General features: G+C 39.8%; 3 protein-coding genes across 9 annotated transcripts in view; 1 reads left to right on the top strand and 2 right to left on the bottom strand.

The window, feature by feature from the left end:
* Positions 1–2798: 2798 nt before the first annotated feature.
* On the top strand, positions 2799–8241 carry lgsn (lengsin, lens protein with glutamine synthetase domain). Its single transcript, XM_067585496.1, has 3 exons — positions 2799–3478; positions 4001–4167; positions 5022–8241. The coding sequence occupies exons 1-3, from the start codon at positions 2869–2871 to the stop codon at positions 6213–6215; spliced, it is 1971 nt and encodes a 656-aa protein (XP_067441597.1). The 5' UTR covers positions 2799–2868; the 3' UTR covers positions 6216–8241.
* Positions 8242–8286: 45 nt separating this feature from the next.
* On the bottom strand, positions 8287–20192 carry LOC137180201 (protein FAM83B-like). The gene is made up of 4 exons (XM_067585494.1): positions 19160–20192; positions 16255–16419; positions 13267–13391; positions 8287–11805 (listed from the first exon to the last, which is right to left on the bottom strand). Exons 1-4 carry the CDS (start codon positions 19592–19594, stop codon positions 9813–9815), a joined length of 2718 nt encoding a protein of 905 aa, XP_067441595.1. The 5' UTR covers positions 19595–20192; the 3' UTR covers positions 8287–9812.
* Positions 20193–20300: 108 nt separating this feature from the next.
* myom2a (myomesin 2a) overlaps positions 20301–22935 on the bottom strand; it is a 38241-nt gene continuing 35606 nt past the window's right edge. For all 7 annotated transcript variants that reach the window (XM_067585493.1, XM_067585487.1, XM_067585488.1 and 4 more), the window contains 2 exons: positions 22797–22852; positions 20301–21925 (listed from right to left, as the gene is read on the bottom strand). In XM_067585493.1, coding sequence (XP_067441594.1) covers positions 21350–21925; positions 22797–22852 — 632 coding nt within the window. In that variant the 3' untranslated portion in view covers positions 20301–21349. The remainder of the gene's footprint in view (positions 21926–22796; positions 22853–22935) is intronic.

Below are 22935 nucleotides of genomic sequence, written 5' to 3'. Positions count from 1 at the left end.
TCAAGTTACCTCCAAAAATCATATAAAAATCCAATATTATTATTAAAATATTTTATTGTTGATAAGTTTAAATTGTCTCACAGTATATATGATCATATTGCTCAAGCTTACTTTCAGCACTACAAATAAATCCACCTCCATCTGTATTGGGAAAGTGGAAAAAGTAGCAACTAAAAAACCAAAACTCAAAAACAACACATGCCTTTATCAGCCATCCTTTGTTAGGATTGTATGTTTTACATAACCGCTGTTTACATTTAGGTTTACATCATTAACCAGCTCATTAAAGTTCATGCTGAGATGCTGTCAAGCTGATTTCTGAGATGACTGAGTCCTCATTAAATTCAATGAATCGGGTCATTTGGTGCTTTAGTTCTCTAGTCATCAGAGTCTAAAACTGAGTCTTCAATGTTGAAGTCGGAGTTAGATAAAGACCAGATATAAGCCTGTAGCAGAACAACTGGAGTACAGAAGAAGAGGAAAGTATCAGAAGTAGTAGAGGTATAATCGTAGTATTAGTTGTAATATAAATGTAGCAGTATCAGTAGCAACAGATGCAGAAGTAGTAACCATTGCTAAATAGTACAGTATATATAAAAGCATTTAAGCCATTTGAAAACCACAATTATGTTGGAACCTTTTTCTAATAACACATATTTTAGTGTTTATAAGTTGTAACTAATGGCTTTATTGATGGTTAATAAATCATTCATCAATGACAGGCTGATAGATCAACAATAATCCATCAAAAAAAGGCAACTTTGAGGTTGTAAAACAATTATTTTATATACAGGTATGTCACTTCCGATGTACTTTCAAATACCTTTCAAGAAGTTTCCTGCAAAGAACCTTGTAATTTGGTTCTAATTTTAGGGAAAATAGAGACTGTTTGAATTTTTACACTCCAGTTAAATAATTACAGTTAAGTACACAACCTAGAGATCAGCTGAGTATGCAAAAATGCAAAGATTTGTCTACAAACAAGCACACAATTCAACATATATAAGACAATAAAGTTACCAACAATAAATCAATCGTAAATTAATATTTACTTGAGTTTATAATGAGCTTTGTTTTCAAAGAAAAAATCAATTTTCCCTGTAATTAGAACCAAATTATTGGTTCTTTCCAGAAAAATTCCAAAGAAATTACGCAGAAAACTTTCAGAAAACTCTGACCCATAAAATAAAGTGTTATCAATCACTTTGTCTGGTGTTTATCGTCCTCCAGCAATAAACTGATTTGTCTTTTTGTTAAGTCCTTTAATTTATTAAGAAGACACCACAAGAAACAGTTCAACCACTTACGTTCTGCTACAGAGCATCTGAACCAAAATCTGTTAAACATCTTATTTACAGAACTTGTTTTGATGGATTTATACAAGTACAAATATGACTTTTATAATAGAAACCCATGTCCTGTTATTAATGACTTACTCACCATTGAATAACCCGTAAAGGTTAGTAAGTCTTTAATAAAAGGGACGTGTGTTTTTGGCTCTCTAATAACCCATTGAGCTGAATAAAAAGTTTTGCTGGAGGAAGATAAACACCATCAAATGTGTTTTTATAATAAAAAACCTAAAATATTCCTCATATTCCTATAACTGTTTATTATGATTCAATAAAGCATTAATAAATGATTAATTAACTACTAATAATTCCATTAATTACAACACATCAACCTGAGATTAAAAGTTCATTCTTGACCTTGGAAACAGTTGTTGACAAGACGATCTCACCATAAGGTCCATTTAGTAGCTATTCAGGAGCTTTCGACTGCGTCTCAGGATCTTCTTTAGCAGATTGAGTTTGCCTGGTTTTTATAAGTGTAAAGATGTTCTAATTCCCATTTTCCCTGAGGATTTTAAGGACATCGTATCCCTGTCGGCTTAAAAGTTGAGACTGATTGTTGGATACAGTAGAAAGCTCTGGAACAGCTACTAATTTGACCTTGTGGTTAGATTGTTTTGTCAACCACATACAAACCCTGTTATATAACTTTTCAGAGAGGGTACCATCTTATTTGTACAATAATAGAAATACTGAAGCCTGAACTGAAATGTATGCAGAAAAAACTAAATTCTGCTTTTAAACATTTTTGTTGAGCTCCTACTTTAAGAAACATTTTGCAGATTTGAGAGTCAGACGGCAACTCTGTAATGCAAAGACCATCAATAACAGCAGCCATTGTCTGGCGCCCGTAGTTGTGTGTTTTCATCTCTCTGGAATAAATACTTTTGCTCCTATATCTTTCTGGAAGCACAAACAGAGCTGCTGAGCTCCGCAGTTTCACTTTGCAATGAGACAAAAGCGCCTCTGAATGGTCCTCGCCGGCAGCCAATGAGCTCAAAGCAGCAGTGGTTCAGTGTCTACCAGCAGTCGGTGGGTGCCAGTTTCCAGCCGGATGCCTCTGGGTGTTGGGGGCAAAAAGAATTTTCTAATCTGTCACCATTGTACCAATTGTGTATAAAAATTAATGTGCGAGTTAGGCTCTGCCTTCATATGAAGGCTATCAAATTCCAAATCACAGTTCATGAAAGAGTTCAAACAAAGAAATGAATGACTCTGAAGATTTCAAGGTAACAATTCCACGTCTAATTTTTTGATTTGAGTTTCGTTTCAGCACAAAACTGTGAATGGATACAGCAGCGTCGGCTTCAAATACATTTTTTACCGGACTTGTATTATAATTTGACTGTCTTTGTGCCTTATTTTTATTCTCGATAATTTCAGATTCAGTTTCTTACACTCTTTAATAATTCTTCTCATGCACACTTGACCATCTCTTACCATTCTGGTGACAGACACATTGTGTGTTTTCCAGGAGGGCGAGAGTAGAAGCAAAGACCAGATAGATGGTACAGGGATGAGCCTGGGCAACAGGAAGGGAGTGAGAGTGACTGGGAAATATGTGCCTCCTGTGGACTGGAGCAGCGGAGAGGGTCCATCCATCGTCCATCCGTCCACCTGCATCCCCCTACCACCAGACACCCCCACCGTGATCTCCATCGGCCCTCTGCCTCACAGGCCTCCAGAACGAGTTGATGATCCCAGGATGGACGAACCTGCTGCTGGGGACGACTGGACCAGGGAGAAGGGCGTCCCCAGGCAGACCATGGAGGAGCTGAAGACCATCCTGAGGGACAGTCCTCTGCTCAGCATCCGAGGAAGAGATGACGGGAAACCGGGGAGTCCATATACATACCTCCATGGGAGCAGTGGCGGTGGTGGTGGCCGGCCCGATGGACGGCAGGACGATGGAAACTCACACAGGGCGTTCAGCACCTTCAAACCCAACTCTGACGCTTCCAGAAGGGGGCCCAGGTCCAGAGATAGCACATCTATTCAGCTCCCTTCCAGCATGGATTCATCCAGCTCATTCAGGGCTGATGCCAACACAAATAGGCAGCCTGCAGTTAGGACGCACACATATGCAAGCGGTGACTCCTGGGGCGAGACTGGAACTTCTCATCAAGGTTGGTGATGCTTTGGTTAAGTTTATCCCTGATATTAATGAACAGATGTCTTCTTTTACAAACTTTAATTGACTCATAGTTAACTCTTCTTCTTGGAGGACAAATTGTTAGAAGATGCTTGCTCACAGGGCTCCAGCACAGCAGATTCGTCTCAGTCTAGTTCCTGTTTTAACTTAGACTTGACTGGGTTTCAACCATCAGTGGATAATGACTTCTTCTTGTCTATTTTTAGCATGAAAAATGGCCAATTTTCACTGATGTTTTCCCTTTTTGTGTGTGATTTGAAGCTGAAGTGATTTAAAGCGATTGCTTTTCAGTCTGGATCAACATTTACACTATTTGTTGGCAATTTTGGTGTTGTGGTATTCTATTTCAGGATTGACTGGATTTTGATCTGACTTCACTAAAGTGGTCTTGATACCATTGGATTTTTTTTTTTTTCTCAAAATGGGATGATTAGTGTTTTGAAATCAAATTCTCCAGTGGTATGTTTGTGCAGATATTTCACACTCTTTTCCACAGGTAGCGAAAACGAAGTTGTTGAGAGCTCTGGGAATCAGAAGTTCGTTTCAGCCATGGAGCAGATCAAACAGCAGATAGCCCGAGAAAACATCAACTTTGTCCGCTTTGAGGCCACCGACCTCCATGGGGTGTCCAGGTCCAAGACAGTGCCTGTCCGCTTCTTCCATGTAATCACCTTTATGTATCTATCTGTCTATCTATCTATCTATCTATCTATCTATCTATCTATTAGAAAATCCAGTTTTTATTTTTAATATGCTTTTAATTTTAGGATAGTAAAGTGTTATAATAAGTGTTTATGAATAAACTATATTATGAAGGAGGTCTCCATACCAAGTCTTGAACTCGAGTCTCCCAGATCATAGATGACTGCGCTGACTACTGAGCTAAAACAAACGCATCATTGGTGTGCAGACAGACTTCTACTTATTTATACACCCATAACACAGAGACAGCACAGCGTGTAACGTGTAGAGAAGAACTTCAAAGGCGATTATTACTTTGCACTTTTCATTTATTGCCTATTTTTTTACAACTTATCTTTGTGGAGAGGAGAAGGGGAACAACAGTTTATGGAGAGTCCCTTGAGAGCACTTCTCATGTGCCAGTCAGCTTTATCTCTAGCGAACGCCCCCAACTCCGGGAGTGATGTCCAAATAAGGAAATGTGTGTCATGTAGCAGGTGGATGTGATTCCTCTCATTGAGACCTGCTGATAGACATAACAGCAGAGCAGAGGACAGAGACTGAGATAGCGATGTAACCGACCTGTGCGCTGGTTTTGACATGTTTTTTTATCTATCTATCCATCCATCCATCCATCCATCCATCCATCCATCCATCCATCCCTGGATTGTTGTACATTTGTTTGTCTAAAACAGAACTGGATCATTTGAGTTTTGTAGGACAAAAAGTTTGAAATAGTAATTCTGGGAAATATAATCATTTGTTTTCCTACCAAGACTTAGCTGCAAAATATAAATGTATTTTCTATTCCTTTAATGTAAATGTTGCACCTGCAGGAGAAATCGGTATATGGTATACCGATGCCAAGAAGCTACTTGGAGCTGACCTTGAGCCCTAAGAGCAACGAAGTGGACAACGCCAACACTGCCAACTTCAGCAGCGATGTACTTCTGATCCCTGACCTCTCGACCTTCAGGATCCTACCCTGGGCAGAGCAAACAGCCCGGGTCATCTGTGACCCCTGTACGGTGACAGGAGGCCCCCTTCGTACTTCCCCTCGCCTCATTGCCAAGCAGCTCCTCGGTCAGCTCCAAACCATGGGATTCTCCCTGCACTCCTCCTTCACCTATGAATGCTGCGTCCTTGGGGCACCAGACCGAATTGGACCAAAGACCCTCCTGTTCCCCGCCACCACCCTTCTGAGCAACCACGACCTGCCTTTCTTCCAGCAACTAGTGGACAGCATGTACTGCATGGGTGCAGACATAGACAGCATCGCCTCCGCCAGCGGCCCCGGCCAAATGGAAATCAACCTGAGGCCAGAGTTTGGGATTGCAGCCGCAGATAGCGCCTTCACCTTCCGCACCGGAATCAAAGAGATGGCTCGTAAATACAGCTACATCGCCAGCTTCTTCACCGATGATGGTCTGTACAATGCAGGGGTGCTCGCTCACAGCCTGTGGGATGCCAATGGGCGTCGTAGCCTGTTCCACAGTGGAGAGAAGGCAAGCGAGCTGTCTGAGATTGGCAGGAAATGGCTGGCTGGGCTCCTCACCCACTCTGCTGCCCTGAGCTGCCTGATGTCGCCCGGCTTGGGCTGCCGGAGCCACATCGCCAAGACAATCAAAGACCCCAAACGGATGCTGTACGCCACCTGCGGCTGCAATGATAATGGCTGCTCCTTCAACGTCAAGTGCCACGGCGGGAGGGAGACTCACATTGACAACAAGCTGGGCTCAGCCATGGCCAACCCTTACATTGTGCTGGCGGCTACAGTGGCAGCAGGACTGGACGGCATTAAACGCAACCTGAGCGTCGAGAGCGGTCTAAACAAAGCCCCCGCTCAGCAGAAGGAGTTCGCCATTCCCGTGAAGCTCGACGATGCTCTGGAGGCGTTGGGGGAGGACCACGTCATCCGCAGCACCCTTGGAGAGCCATTTGTTCAGTATTTCATCGCTATGAAAAGGTTTGAGATTGAGACCCAAGAACTGGATGATGAGAGGAACAAGTGCTTGGAGTATTTCATCTAGAAATATGCTTTGTTCCATAATATCTGAAAAACCACTTACTCCTGCCAAACAAACAAAAAACCCGAGAAACATTAGTTTGAATACAAAAGCTTCTTTATTTTATATATCATGTTGATGCCTTATTATTATCATTATACAGATTGTAGATATTTTTCAGAGTCATTTCAAAATAAAGGTACAAATCGACCCTCAATGTGCAAAGCAGTGTTGTGCAATTTTGTTGTTGCTGTGTGAATTTTCAGTTGTTTATTACTTTCAAGAACAATACTGACAGCGACTGCACTCGTTTGAACATAGCGGTCCATAAGTACAATGAACCAATGCAAGAAAAATAAAGGAGGTGGCTTTGTCCAGTCAGATTCTATCCAACCATTTTATTTTCTGGTGTGTAATGACCATTTGAACCTCTTGGGGGTGCTAGCGTAGCTGAAGACTTTTAGTCTTGTTTCCCTGTAGTCTGATAGAGTTCTTTAATTTGATTTAATTCAACCTCAGTACAAAAGTTTGCCTGCAAAACCTTCCATCTCATCACAAAAACACACAAGTAAAATTCTACTTGTGATTAAATGCTTTTGGGAAAGAAGATTCCTTTAAAGGTGCACTATGTACGATTTGGCCACTTGCACCAAACAAACAAATGGCAGCATATCACCAGAAAGCATAGTCCACACAGTCTTTATATTCTGTTAACAATTAGTTAATTTTTGAATGTTTTAAGCTAAAATTCTGGCCAAATCTTACATAGTGCACCTTAAATATTTTTTTTCACATGTATGCTTATATTTACAATTTATATTTCAGATGTGAAAATCTGTAGATGTTATAGTTGTTGTTGCAACAACTCACATTTTCACATTATGACCATTGACAACAGTTTGAATGGTCAGTTCACCCAATGTAGTAGCTGTTCTGGAATTTACTATATCACACGATCATCATATCACATCACATTTCCATGTTGTCAGCACTTTAAGGACACAAATGCAAAGCCCTTCAAGTGCTCAGAAAAAAAAAATATTTTGAGCATTTACAACAACCATCCGCTGATGAAGATCATGCAATGTGATGAAAAGCTCCAGAATGTCTACTCAATAGAATTTAAGATTATTTTCTCAATGTTTTGGATTGGGTGAACTGACACTGTAAACATCATTTCCTGTTGTGAATAGTCACATATAAAAATGTGGATTGATGAAAAAACACACAGATACTCATCACTTACCCCCTTTAGCATCTATACATGCAGATAGTTTCAGTGCCAAGATTTTAAGTTGTGTCTCTGGGAACTGCTGCCACACCAATACAATGGAAGTGATTGGAATTTTTCTACTTCTGCCATCTGCTCTGAAAAAATACATTTAAATATTCAATATATATATATATACAGCATATATACATTCATACAGCATAATATAGTATAATATCATCTCTTTCCATAATCTATGTCCTGGTTACTCTGGATAATCTGCAGACTTCACTGTGATCAGTTTTCAAAAAAAACATTTCTTCAGGAGTTTTGTTGAACATTGGAAAAACTTCTAAAAATGTATTAAAAAGTGATTAAGAAGTCACGTGCACTTTGTGAATTATTGATGATGGATACCTCATTAGTTCTGCTGAATTCTTTGGTTTCAAAGCTACATTTTCCTTTAGTCGGTGTGGTTGTACTCTATGTTTTGTTTTATTAAACAATATTTCTCTGCATTACAGCCACATGCTTCAAACATGAATATCGGGATGGCTGAACCATGAATGTCAAAGTCATTAAGACATCAGAGAGAAAATGTGTCACATCACTGATTATTAGAAAAGGTATATTTTACAAAAGCAGTTTGGCTAAGAAAAAAAAAACCACATTCAACATAAAGACACTACAGTCATATTCACCCTGCTTTAACTTCATCTGTAACAACCCTGTCTCCTCAAAGTTACGCTTATATACAACTTAGTTGTTTTCCCAATTACATTATGTTGACAAACATAATCACTGCCTGATTTTTTTCTAATGAATTAAGCGCTATATAAGCACTTTAAGGCTGTTAAGGCTGACAATTTTCTGTACTTTTTTTATTGACAACAAATCTCATGTGCAGAGCCAAACCAACAATGAGTTGTGTATGTATCCAAAGTCTGATATATCTTATTCCTCTGTGCCGTAGACCTCTGTTGTTGTCCAAAAACTATTAAAAACATGTCAGTGAGTCACACTGCTGCACCGATAGACATGTTCCTGCGCCACAAAGATTATGGTGACGGTAATTGGTTTAGAAACGGCTCCAAAAACCAATAACAGTGATCAAGTTTTCAGTCTCAGGAGAGTAGTTCTGTGTAAGGCAGATGCCACTGAGCATGTGCGCTTTGCTAGCTTGTTGTGCTACATATCACAACCTCTTGGCTTTGCACTACATTGTACAAGCACTGTTAACAGAACCACGTTCCTGCACAAAATTATGGTGACGGTAATTTGTTTAGAAACGGCTCCAAAAACCAATAACAGTGATCATGTTTTCAGTCTCAAGAGAGTAGTTCCGTGTAAGGCAGATGCCACTGAGCATGTGCGTTTTGCTAGCTTGTTGTGCTACATATCACAACCTCTTAGCTTTGCACTACATTGTACAGGCTCTGTTAACAGAACCACATTCCTGCGCATGCTCAGAACTACTCCAGCGACTGAAAACATGATTGCTGTTATTAGTCTTTGGAGCCGTTTCTAAACATGCCCAAACTCTTCATAATGAAGGAACATGTCACCCAGTGCAGGCGGTGTGATTCACTGATATGTTTTTAATAGTTTTTGGACTATGACACAGAGGAATAAGATATATCAGGCTTTGGATACACACACGCAATACTTGTTAGTAGATCAATTCATTGTTGGTTTGGATCCAAACATGAGATTTGTTGACAATAAGAAAAATATAGATAATCGGCAGCCATATCCTTTTAGGTAAATGACAGATGGTTTTGCTTAAATGTTAATAAATGTTTCTGTAACCTTAATCAAGTGCTGCCAGTGCCTAAACAATACCGTAAAAAGTTTCTATTAGTGGATATTGTACTGCAAGATCAGATATTTTGGCATAAAAACTAAATGAAATACGTTGTCACTGATCATTTCTCTAATACATTCAGTACAAATATTTTTGCAACTTGACAAATACGTTGATTAAAAACATTTTCTCATTATGTCGAGAGAAAACGTAATTCAGCCAGCACTGTGTTTCTAGTAAAACGTATTTATTTCTAGGCACCAGGGTTGTCTGTAAAAACCTTGACATACTGGTATTATCACATCGACACAACTTTCCTGTAGCATCCAGTTCAGAGGAATACACACATACATTTATCTTGTAAGAGATACCTGATACATCATATCTTGTGTTTTTGGCACCTGTAACACGTATCTTCCTTGATAAAATCTTAGTCACATTATCAAACCCATCAAAGGAAAAATGTAGCATACTGCAGAGGTGACCACATAGAGCATCTGTGTCTCCATGTGGCAGCCAGAATAAATCAAGGAACAAATTCAAGGACTTTGCACTAACTTTGCCTTCATTCCTGAGAGCATGGTGGCCTTCTCCTCGTCCTGCATCGCTACTTGTTCTTGCCTATGAGATTTCCTACTCGCTGCATGAATCTCCCCAGTTTGTTGTCAGCGCTTTGTGCATTACTTTGTGTCTGATACATTGAATAGTCACTCCTGTTCAGGTAAGAGCTTCTGTCTTTGTCTGAGGGTTGCATGCTTGCGGTCCTCGTTGATTTGTCCAGAGGAATATTATCAGTGCTCAGGAAATACTCAAATCGACTGTAGACTTTCTCTCTCCTGGTCGGACTGACAGTTGGTGTCTCGTCATTCAGAGTGCTTCTTGAGCCTAGTTCCTGCTCTTCTGCGGGGATTATCTTTTTTTTGCTTGAACGTTGAGGAGATAACCTGCTAAAGGAGAATGGAGATTTATGCTTTTCTGTCTCAGATGGAGAGCAGACAGAGTTCTGCATGATCGGTGATTCACCTCTCTTTGTTGTTTGCTCTGCAGCAGATGGTGTCCATGAGTTGTCTGCCCTGAGTGATTGGTTTGATCCTGAGGGATTCTGTGATTTAAATGAGGCCTTTCTTTGCAGCAACTTCTCCTCTTTTTTGGATGCTTTCTTTTCATCTGACATAAGCAGTGAATATACTTTCAACTTTAGGGAATTCTTCCTCTGAAATGGGTTTTCCTCCTGCTGCTTTTCTGTCTGACCATTAGAATCTGCAACAAGCTGAGATCCTGCAGATGTGTTTAAGATCCTTGGGTTAGTTTCTGTCTCGCTGGATATTGATTTATCACCCTCTCTTTGAGCAGCGGAGCCCGAACTGTAACCTGTAGAGTCCTCACTTTCTCTGTGTACATCCTGATGCTGAGATTCTGGAGTTATGCTCGATTTCATGGAGTTCGCAGAGTTGACGCGTGTATTTGAACCTTCTTTCTCTTCAGGGATTTCAATCAAAGACACCATCCCTCTTGGCTGTTGAGAATACTTGAGTGATGGTTCATTGAGTTTTATATCTAGATCTGTAGCTGAGGTCGTCCTGGAAAGAGGCTCATGCCAGTCGTACGTCTTTCGATCTAGAATTGTTTTGATGTCATAGTGAGATGCAGAGCGGTGCCCGTCAGTGAGATGGGCTTCCATTTTTGGCTCACTGTCTTTGTGATTGGCTGGTTCCAAGCTGCAGCTGTCTTGTGTATATGGCTCTAATTCTGCCATGCTCTGCCTTATGTCCAGACCTCTTAATGAAGTCATTAATTTAGGTCTTTCCAAAGTCGAATACATGGACCTTATGGACTCTTGGCTCTGCTTGAGATTGATGCCATCCTGCTGACTGAGTCTGTTTTGCCTCATTTCCTCCAACCTGGACTTAACATCCCTCGATCTGCTGTGAATCAGCTGTGACTGATGCTCGTTTAAGCCTATGTGACTGCCATATGGGGACGTCAAAGGAGACAACACATCACATGACCCATCTGGAGGCGCATTACTGTCATTAAGGTATGTGTCGATTTTCCACTTGTTGAGGGACGTCTCAGAGCAGAACGGTATCGCATTCTGGTCCGAACCGTAGAGAGTCCGGTGTCTAAGGTGCTGCTGTGACAAGCTGTTGGTTAGCATTAAGGCAGAGGCAGTCCTCTCAAGAGGGCCAATGTCCTTGGCCCCCATCCTCAGCCGGCTCATGGAGTTTAACCTCTGCAGATCTCCTCCATAACTGTGTCCCCTCACCAGATTCCCCATCTCAGTGACATAGTGAGACTGATTCAGCCTCTCCTGCATGCTCAAGCCCCTGGTCAGCATGCTGGCAGTGTTAAACCTGTCATCCTGAGCACTTCTCATGCTGGGCATTGCTCTGGATCTCATGTTAATTTGGTGGATGGAGAGATGGCTGGAGCTGAGCAGGCTCACGTTGTCTCTCAGCCCCTGACCACAGGTGGACAGAAGTTCAGGTACTATGGAGCGAGCATACAGCCGTCGAAACTCCTCGTCATAAGAGCAAGCCAGCTGACCCGTGATCACCAGGACCATGCTCAGTCTGATCTTCTCATACGACCATGTGTAGCTGGAAAGGAAAATGGAGGTAAACAGTCATCAGACAGGCAGCAGGGATGGAGTGACAGTGTCACCCTACCTAAAGTCATCTTTGTAGTTTATTAAAATATATGTTTAGACATATTTAAACTGATGCAAATCAATATGATGTCAGGATGTACCCTTATTATCTTTAAATCATTAATATATTACAGTATAAACATGACCAAAGCTTACAATTACCACCAACCACATCACTTTTCTAGTTTTTATTTAATTTTCAGATGTTCTTGCACACTATCACATTTTAATTGGATAGGACCAAACCCTCTCCAGAAATCTGTCAGTTGGTCACTTGAACTCATCTTACTTAGTTTTGACCTTTCAATCAGACCTTTATCGAGTAAGATTCAGGTTGTGAATCTTACTTGGTAAAAAGAGTAGAAGTGACCAACAGTGAACAGGATTTCTTGTTTCTTCTTAGTTTACTAATACATTTTATTAAATATCAGAGATATCAAATTCCCTTAATTGAATCAGGAGAACACCAGAGATATTGTGTGTGACAGACCAGTCAGGTGTACAAATTCAGGTCAATGCCTAATGTGATTTAATTGTGAGAGACACATCTGTGTGAGGTTCAGTAGTGGAAGAAGTAAAGTAAAATCCGCCTACAGTAAAAGTACATAAGTATTATGAGCTTGATGTAGTTAAAGTATTGCAGTAAAAGTAGTGGTTTGGTCCCTCTGACTGATATATTATTATATATGACATCATTAGATTATTAATAGTCAATCATCAGTGTTAGAGCAGCATGTTACTGTTGTAGCTGCTGGAGGTGGAGCTAGTTTCAACTACTTTATATACAGTTAGCTAGTTTAGTCCAGTGGTTCCCAACCTAGGGGTCGGGCCCTCCAAAGGGTCAGCAGATAAATCTGAGGGGTCGTGAGATGATTAATGGGAGAGGAAAGAAGAAAAAACAAGGTTTAGATACACAAATCTGTTTTTGGACTTTTTCTCTAATCTTTGATTTTTGCTGAAATATTGGATCATTTGAACATTTATTGAAATGAAAGCATGTGAGAAGTTTAGAGGGAAAAATCACTATTTGGTGGAGCTGTTAACAACTCATAGACATGTGAAATGTGACCCCGACTACACACTGCTTTTTGTAAGACGTCAATAGCCAAAAAGGTTGGAAACCACTGGTTTCATCTTTAACAATGTGTTGTATTTTAAAAGCTTGTTATATTATCCATTGTGTCAAATCTTTATCTGAAAAGTAACTAAAGCTGTCAAATAAATGTAGTGGAGTAGAAAGTACAATATTTCTCTCTGAAATGTAGTGCAGTGGAAGTATAAAGTAGCATCAAATGGAAATACTCTTTTACTGTACTGTGCGATGCAAAATTGCACTTTAGTACAGTACTTGAGTAAATGTACTAAGTTACTTTCCACCACTGGTGAGTTTTGCAGGTTGGCATCAACTCACCTGTATGTTCCATACAAAACTGTTCGGCAGTCCACCAGTATAAATTTCTGCTCCAAACTTCCATGAAACCTCAACCCAGACTGACACTGATACTGCTGTCCCCGAACTGTCCGAACACGAATGGTCTGATGGAGAAAGGAAGATGAATTACAACAACCACCGCCTGCGGGGAAGAAACAAACTCCATTTTCTGTCATTACTGTAACTGAGTAGTTGTTTGTGTACGTGTGACTTTTGTAATCAGTGATTATAATTGTATTTAAAGGACATCACGTGACAATGCGTTGCAGACTTAAGTTAATCTGCATTTATGAATGTTATAATGTAGCTCAACTACAGCTCAACTAATGTAGATGTCTCCTCATTTTCATGTGGTGAAATTATATTAAAAATGTACAATAGATCCTCAAGGCACTCCTTGGTGCCACAGCAGCCGCTTTGGGAACCGTTGTTATAGACTTTATGTCTTGTGAAATGTAACAAATATCAGCCTTTAAGTGGTTTTAATCAATAGTTTTATATTATGGAGTGAAAGAGGTCGTCCTAGTGACAAACCCGACTCTGTAAAAGATCCCTGTTTGAACTTTCTGTCCTCTTGTCCTTTTCATGTTTCAGAATCAGTCTGTTTTTAGGTAAATCAATATCATTTTCATTTTAAATTAGATGTATTTTGCTTCAATAGATTCAGTTTATACACAGGTATTTTAAGTAAATTTTAAACAAAGCAATTCTGGAAAATTAGAAGAAGTAGTTGACACATAAAAAGCACAAACTCAACAAGACCAGACCTGTGTGTCATTTTTTTTTTTATGAGGCAGGTATTTAGACGTGGCTACTGGCTAAGCAATTTGCATGTAGATGACAAAACCGTCAGTGTGTTCACTCTGCTGACTTCTTGTTTGCACTGTTTAAGTATCATCTTGACGCAGTTTAACAGGAAAATCCAGCCATGCAAACAGATCTGTCCTACGGCTGCTGCCGTTCTGTTGTCTCGTAATGATAGGTAGAACAGCAGCAGCGAGGAAATGCTGACTTTCTATGAGGGCGTGGAACAAATGTCAAATTTAATCCACTAAATAATCCTGCCAATAAAAGAAAGGTCATGCCACAGGCGAATCCTCCTCTGGCAGGGACACGTCGATGGAATACAAATCTACAAACATGCAGCTGAAAGAGCAGGAAAATAAGTTGATTTTCTTGTTTAAAATGTTAGAAAATGGCCACATCAGATCCTATTTAATGAGCCAATGTGTTGTACTTTTGAATGCGCTACATCATCACTTTCTTTCTTTCTTTCTGTTCATCTCATTGACATCAAGTGAGAATTCATTCTATGGAGCAAAATCTTCCAATGCTGAACTTTACAGTCCCCTGACAGTTTCCATATTCCAGATTAAGGAAAAATGTGTCAGAAATATATAATTTAGACCATAAGGAGTCCTTAAATGATGCTTATGCACCTTTGTTTGCTCTCATATGAATGAGTGAAGAACAACTGGAGAATTTAAGGTATTTAAAGGGTAAAATTAGGCAACTAGGCAGTCTGAGACTGTACATTAAGAAGTGCAGGTACAGATTAATAAAAGGATTAAGGTAGTTTTAAAGTCCTCCTCCACTCAAAAATGTGTTTTGCTTCTTATTACTCCAGTTGGATGTTTGATGGTCACTATGCAGAATGATGTATGTGTAGTATTTTACACCAGAGGGCTGATTTCACATGAATAGCAAATTCAGGAGGAAAGTTTCTCTGTGCTCACCTTAAATCTGAGTTTAAGACGTGTGCTTACAAGCATGATTAATGACATCACAGCTATCTCGAAGCCAAATGTGATCCAGTATTTAACTTACACATGTTACAGGATGTATAAACTTGAAATCTCATACACTCAGAAGGAGACATCTTGTATCTAGTAGTTCAACTTTTGAAATGAATTTGCATATTTAACGTTCTGGATTTTTCTATGTGGGAGAAAGAGGAGATGTTATTTTAAATGACAGGTTCACAATTTTTGAAGTCTGTCTTAAAACAACAGTCATGAGCCCAAATAAACATTGAAACATGTTTTTCTTGCTGTAATCATTCCTCCTGTTCATACTTCATAATGCACTTACAATGGAAGTGATGGAGGACAAAATCCACAGTCCTCCTTCTGTGCAAAAATGTGTTTAAAAGTTTATCTGAAGCTAATATGAAGCTTCAGCGTCCAAATGAGTCAAATCAAGTAGATATCTTTCAAAGTTACAGTCTTTTTAGTGCCAAAGTCCTTTTTGTTACTATTCTTCCACCTGCAGCTCAACAGGGAATTGGATGCTAAAAAGACTGTAAATGTGTTAGATATCCACTTGATATGACTAACTCAGACTGCTGAAGCCTCATATAAGCTTCACATCAACTTTTAAATGCATTTTTGCACAAAACGACTGTGTGGACACACTGTGGATTTTGGTCCCTTCACAAAACCTCTTTCACTGTTCATATGGACACCTGACTGTTGTTTTAAGATACACTTGAAAAACTGTGAACCTTTCCTTTAAGGCAGATGCCACTGTGCACTAGTTATTAACAATGTAGAATGTAGTACAAGTTAAGAGGTTGTGATATGCAGCACAACAAGCTAGTGAACTGCATTCCCGTACATGCTGAGTAGTGTCTGCCTTACACTGAACTACTCTCCAGAGAATGAAAACATAATTGCTGTTATTAGTCTTTGGAGCCGTTTCTAAACAAACTCGCGTGACCAAACTCTTCATAATGAAGGAACATGTCACCCAGTGCAGTGGTGTGATTCATCAACGTGTTTTTAATAGTTTTTGGACAACAACGGAGGTCTATGGCACAGAAGAACACACTCACGTTTTAGTAGATCAGTTCATTGTTGGTTTGGGTGATTTGGCCCCAAACATGAGAAATATTGACAATAAGAAAAATATAGAAAATCTCCAAACTAATCCTTTAATGTTGTATTCTGTGCTGTTGGTGTTTCTTACCTTGATGTCTTGGATGTTGACGCCCATCTTGTGCGACATGTTGTAGAAGCTCTTGAACTGGGAGTCATCCAGAACGATGTAGACCACCACCCCTTTGAGTGCCACGTTGATGATCTCTTTGAAAATGTCGACATCAGTGAAGATGTCCATCGCTATGGCAATCATCTGAAGACGCAAGATTGAAAAACAGATTTAAAAACAGGCCTGAAGTGTTAAATGTAGGCATGTTATTGACAGGTAGAACGTTATACAACAGCTTTACCAAGAAAAATACATTTGAAATGTTAAAGTGTAAATCAGTTACACTGTAGGTCAGCATAACTTCACAGATTACAGTAGACTGCAGATGCAGGTATGAATGAATGAGTCTAGATCTAGAAGGTCTTTGCTTTTATGCACAAAACTAAAACAAGCAAGTTTAAACCTCTAAAACTAATCTGAAGACTGGAAATTCTTTGTTTAAGCTACATTTTAAGATGATTCTATATGTCATAATTGGAATAGTCATTATGGATATAACAGGGATGTTTTTATACTTTTATAAAGAGGCAACTCAACATTTCTAGCCTGATATTAATCTTTATGTGGTAAATGAGTAAGAGGACACATCGCAGCATGTTGTATCTGAGGAGCGGCGTTTCCAAGGAAAAAAAAAACACACGACTGAAATCATCAATGAAAGCAAAAATGATTTATGGTTCATGTCGTGATAATAATCAGACCAGGTTTTACCGGCTACAGTTACATCACAATTTGTACAGTACATGAATGCACCGGACGTTATAGTAAATATCAAGTGGCTCCACTGTGTCATTTTCAGATGGTGGATATCTGCGGTGTGAAAGTCCATTTCCTGCACACTTAGACAAAGACACACACCCTGCTGTAATTTATGAATTATGAGTGTCAGCTCTGAAGACAAGGAGCTGAACATCAAGTACATTCAAGCTGAGACATGTTGAGTAGTTCGTATGAAATATGACTGACCTTTTCATGAGGAGCTTACACAGCAGGAAAATGTATTTTTGTCTCAATGAGGCTGAATGTACAGTTTATTTAGGCTGTTTGCATTTAAAGTTGCGTGTAAAGCTTTCTCTGACCCTTTGTTATTCATTGTCATAAACGGAGTCATAGTTTGCCTCAGGCGCTCAGTTTTTCTTGCAAGTCAGCTGTCTTGTTATTTCTCTACATGTTCTTGTCTAAATTAATGTTACTGCCCAGGTTTTTGTGATTGTTACAGTGGAACAACTGATGAATGTTTTTATAGTGTTACCAAAAACTGTATTAAAACTTCAATATTCTGTTTGTTGGTAATTACTTTTAATTACTTTGTTGTTGGCTTCTAAGTAACACTTATGAAATATTTGATTGCTGCAGCATTTTGTAATGTTTAACGTTCAGACTCAGAGACAAACGTTTGTTTCTTTGGAAAGCTGTAGAAGGATTGCACAGTTTGCCACCATATATGTTGTTTTGTGCAAGCCCTCGTTTCCTCCAAATCTCTATAACAAGTGCAAAGTTAGCAGACACACAGAGCCACAATGGCCACATGTTGTTGGAAATACATCAGGTTGGAATAAACCAGAGTTTCCCTATAAGTCTAATTGAGTTCCATTGTAAAAGTCTGTTGTTTGTATTATTCTCTACTGGTTATTGTTTACTAGCTGCTACTGAAGGAAAAGCTGACCTGGTTTATTCTAGTTGCTACGTTTATTATGACAGGTTTGCATTGATGATATATAACTCAGTAAATAATAGTGTATGTGTATATGGACAGTGGAGATTATGCTGCAAACCTGAGAGGATAAATTTATACAAGCTTACAGGATGTTACTGTTTGAAACTCAAAGGAACCTTTTTGTTGCAACCGTCAGTGTAATCCTCTTTTTGTTGTCACTGTTATGGTCCAAACAACTTGTTAAGCCCTTGTTGTATTTGCAAAAGAACTACAGTAGACCTTCTGTACGGTATTATGATTGATGTCGGGGTTATCATTTGTAAAGATAATGACAATAATGCTTCATATACTTCAGAAAGCTATAAAACTGCAGAGTCATAGTGATGTTTAAGGTTCCAATTTATTATCATTCTTTTTCAGTCTCCTTATTCATAAACCTTTAATAAACACACTATAATGTAGTTATAAGCAGATGTAAGGACATATTTAAGTGTTTATTAACGTCCAGTATTTGTCAATGAATATAATATCTATTATAAAGAGATATTTTATATTATTACAACTGTGTTCTACCACATTGTCATTTATTGTCTGTTTATACACCAGAATTCAGTTATTGGTTCCCACAGAAGGAGAGTATTATATCTGCTGACAACTACAATATAGTCTGTTATAAACTATTACTTAAATGTTTATATACTGATTATAAATCTTAAATAGAATTTAAAGTAAATCCTTTTTTTTCTTTTATTGTTTTGTCTCTTTGTTATGTTGTGATTATGTTGTAAATTCAATGTATATAAAAGTATAAATACTGAAATAATCTTGGAAAAGTATCACTTAATAACTAAAATACTCACCAGTACTAATTAAAGCATAATTCATGTCGTGAAACTGCAAAAACAGCAGCAATTGTTGTTTTGTACTTTATGCTTTTTAGAGGATTAATGACAAGTTTCCTTCTGTAGTAACAATAACAAGTGACTTGTGTCAGCTGACTGTGTGTTAACATATACGACAGTGTACCGTGTGTGCAGAGTTAACCTCTGTGTGTAAAGCAACGCCTTTCATTGTGAGTTTGTGCTTTTGATAAACTGCTTTTGTCCTCGTTCTCTATTTGCCAGCGTGCAAGGTTACACAGGTGCAACCGAAGCCACAAAGATGAATCCCGACACACCTGACAGATGAGGAGAGTCTGGCTTTTTGAATTCAGTATTTGGTCCTCACCTGCCTCGCCTCCTGAATCTGTTTCCGAATCACTTCTTTGATGGTTGGTGTGTTTTGTCTTGGTGGGTGGAACAGCAGGCTGATGCTGGTGTCCAGGCCCTCCAGCGTGACCTCTGGCCAGCCCAGGTCCAGGTCCGGCACCTCCTCATCAGACTCTATTGGGAAGTAAGTAGAGGGGTAGATCTCTTCTGTGACTGGTCTCTCCATGGAGTTCTCCTCCTCAACCGGTAACTCTGCATTTTCTAAAATGAAAGAGATCTCCTCCTCTGAAAGAAAGTGTCTTATCTGCTCAGCTCGGAGGAACTCGTCGTAGGCCTCTTTCCCTCCCCTGAGCAGGGCATAAATGGCCAGGCGGTAGGATTCTTTGTAGTGTGGCTGAACGTAAACCGGACTGTCTTCATGATTCAGCGACAGGGCGGACAGATTGGACTCCATTGATTACAGATCCTTTCAGAGTCTCTATGTGTGACAGGCTTCTTCTTTACCTTCAGTGTGACAAGTTAAAGGGCTGTTAACAAGGCTGTTCAGACTAAAAACCGACCAATAATAACTGGAAAACTCATTGGGAAAGAAAAAGCAGTTTATATCTAAAGCAAACATGTAAAAACCTGCGTGTCAAATGTGATTCCCTAGAAGTAGGTAAACAATATGAGGCATGTGGTGTCTTCTATCCCTGAACATTATGATTAACATGAACTAAACAAATAATCACTGAAATCTTACTTACTTCATAACCGGTGAAAGAAATATTCCTGTGCAATCCGAGTCCTACACTGACCTGAACCTTATAATAAAAAGAGCAAAGTGAAGCTCTCCAGTCAGTCTCGGTGTGTGTGTGTTGTCTCCTCCATGAACAAGCAGCACTAGGGTGTGGATTTGAACTCTCTATGCTGTACCTGCCCTTTAGCTCCACAGACATACTGTAACACGCCACGCCCACCTCGGCTCACCTGGGTTTCAGGTGCAGGAGCAGGTTTGTCTGTCTATCCAGCTGCTACAAAATCCCCCACAGCTTGGATACACTTTCTTATTTTTAAATTATTTAGTTTATTCATTGCTGCAGAAGGAATCATAACCTCCTCACCGTCCCACTGACACTTAGGGTGAGGCTGAGAGGAGATTACTCACAAAGACAACAAAGAGAGTTTGATAAGTAAAGTTTATTTGCCATTACAAGCCATCACAAAGCATTGGGAGTGGGGGGAGGCGGGACATGTCACAGACAGACAGATAGTCCTCTCTATTTTTATTCACAGAGCTACTGACTAACAGAGAAAGCTACCTGGGAGAAAAGTAGGTGGAGGAAAACTCAACCATCTCAGAGGAAAACAAATAAATAATCTGGTATTTGGTGTTAATTTCCCACCCAGGTACTGACGACAGACAGCTCTGTACCTGCTAACTCCCAGGACGTCCAGTTTAAAGAATAACTCTGGTTTATTACCACTTCGGTCTTATTTCTGTAGTTTTTGCATATTATTTCAGTTTTGATAAATATATATAATATTGCACTCACAAGTTTATTTGTTTAAAAACTGAGAACAAACACAACAATGAAGTCAGATACGGAAAGAAACATGACACCACATGACAGACAGGTTGTTACCAAACTGAAAGTAAAGCAAAACTTTAACTTTACCCATCTGACTTCTTTTTTTAGAAATGCTGCTTCCCAGAAATCATCATTTAACATGAAACAATGACCAAAACTAAATAAATAAGACCAAAGTTGTAATAAACACCACAAAAAATGGATACAGGCATTCCACTAATATTGAATAGTGGAAGGTGCAGCTTTTAAAAACACTGAACATTAATATCTACCCGGCCTTTTATTTTTCTTAGTTTTTTTCCCACCTGTGTCAACAGCACAGTGACCAGTTGAAGGACATGTAACATCTGAAAAGGACATCTACTGTATGTTAGTAGCCACTGTAAAAGTCCCTCCTGTGTAGTTTTTTCCTACATGTATCCTGCAACTAGTTCTCCAAACGAATAGAGAGAGTAAGGACTGGTTTAGCAACCTGTTTTTTCTAAGTGGTAGTCCAGAATACGCAGCAATTCAGAAAAAGGGACTTCAAAAGTGATTACGTCAAAAAATAAACCTTAAAGTAACAACGTGGCTTCACACTCATGCTATAAATCAGCGTTGTTATCAGCAGACGTTTCCCCTTCAGACATCACCACCGTTTACTTCCTTGGTGGGGTGGGAGACTTCATGAATCTGGGCGGGGTGGGCGACTTGACGCTGCGAGTCGGGGTTGGAGACTTGGGGGTCGGGGTATGAGACTTGGGGGTTGGGGTTGGAGACTTGGGGGTCGGGGTATGAGACTTAGGGGTTGGGGTTGGGGATTTGGGGACAGGGGTGGAGGCTGGAGTTGGGCTCTTCATGGATGACGCGGGGGTGTGGGCCTTAGGGGTGGGGGTAGGCGTCTTGGAGTGGGGAGCAGGGGACTTCGGTGGCACAGGCGTGGCCACAGGTGTGGCCGGTTTGGCATGATGTCCCAGTTTGGGCTCGGGGATCTGCTCGCCGTGCTTGTAGACGCTGACGGTGATCTCAACAAACTCACCGCCGTACTTGTTCCGTACGTTGATGCTGTACTTGCCGGAGTCATCGGGAGTGACTTTGTTGATGACGAGGCTGGCGAATTTGCCGCCGTCGAACGTGATCTTAGTGTGCTCACTGGAGGCGACTTCCTGCTCATTCTTGAACCAGATGACCTCAGGAGTCGGCTCACCCCACACGGTGCAGGTCAGGCTCAGGGACTGGAGAAGGTTGAGAGTCAACTCAAGTCAAAATTTATTCAGACAGCAATTTTTAACATGGTGGGTTTGTCAAAGTAAAGCAATGAAACCAATTAAAGGCTCAAAAAACCACTGCTAGTGGTATCTACACTTCTAAATATATAGTTTGGGTTGTATTTGCTAAGGTTTTGAGATCTCCTCTGCTGAGAGTTCTGCCAACATCCTGAATCAAAGTATTAGGTATACACTACCTTCAGGAAAGAGTCTACAACCAAACTAGTGTCTGTGTGAGGCTAAATGCTAATATCACCATGCTAACATGCTCCCAATGACAATGCTAACATGCTGATGTTTAACAGCTATAATTTTATCATGTGCACAACATAGCTTAGCATATTTGCACGCTAACTTTTGCTAATTAGCACTGAACATGAAGTACAACTGAGGCTCAAAACCTTGGAACATAAAACCGAAACTTTCTGTAGGACATTACACCATTAGGGTTTATGTAGGAAAATCTATATTTTTGTAATTTACATGATTGACAATAAAACAAAAAAGTCCAATGAGAGGCTTGTGACTGAAAAATGATCTCTTCATGAATCATCTCAGCGTCCGCCATCATCTACTCTATTTTTTTACTGCTTTGTATGTTTTTCACTAAAAGTAAGAGCATGTGGCCGCCCACAGATGTTGTTTTGACATTTTGTTCCAGCATTTGCTTCGTAGGAATGCCGCCAGGGCACTAAAGCTCTGACCTTTGACTTCCTTACTGCGTGGTTGTTTGTAGTGATGCAAACAAAATACCTGAAACGAACCTGTAAAAATGTCGTTTTACATGTTGTTAACATTGTTGGTTCATATCAGCATGTGTACTCTGAGAAAGTCTCACCTTCTCTTCCATGATAGTGACCACATCAGGCAGGCCGCCAACCACTCTGCCACGGTCTGAGAAGAAAAATGTTTGTTTAGACCTACTTCAGCGAACATGTCACAAACATCAGTTTGCATTCATACATTTGTCTAAAAAA

The sequence above is a fragment of the Thunnus thynnus genome, chromosome 3 (assembly GCF_963924715.1).
Source record: "Thunnus thynnus chromosome 3, fThuThy2.1, whole genome shotgun sequence".
Taxonomy (NCBI): Eukaryota; Metazoa; Chordata; class Actinopteri; order Scombriformes; family Scombridae; genus Thunnus; species Thunnus thynnus.
The sequence above is the reverse complement of the archived record's forward strand: the minus strand, read 5'-3'. Positions and strand labels throughout refer to the sequence as shown.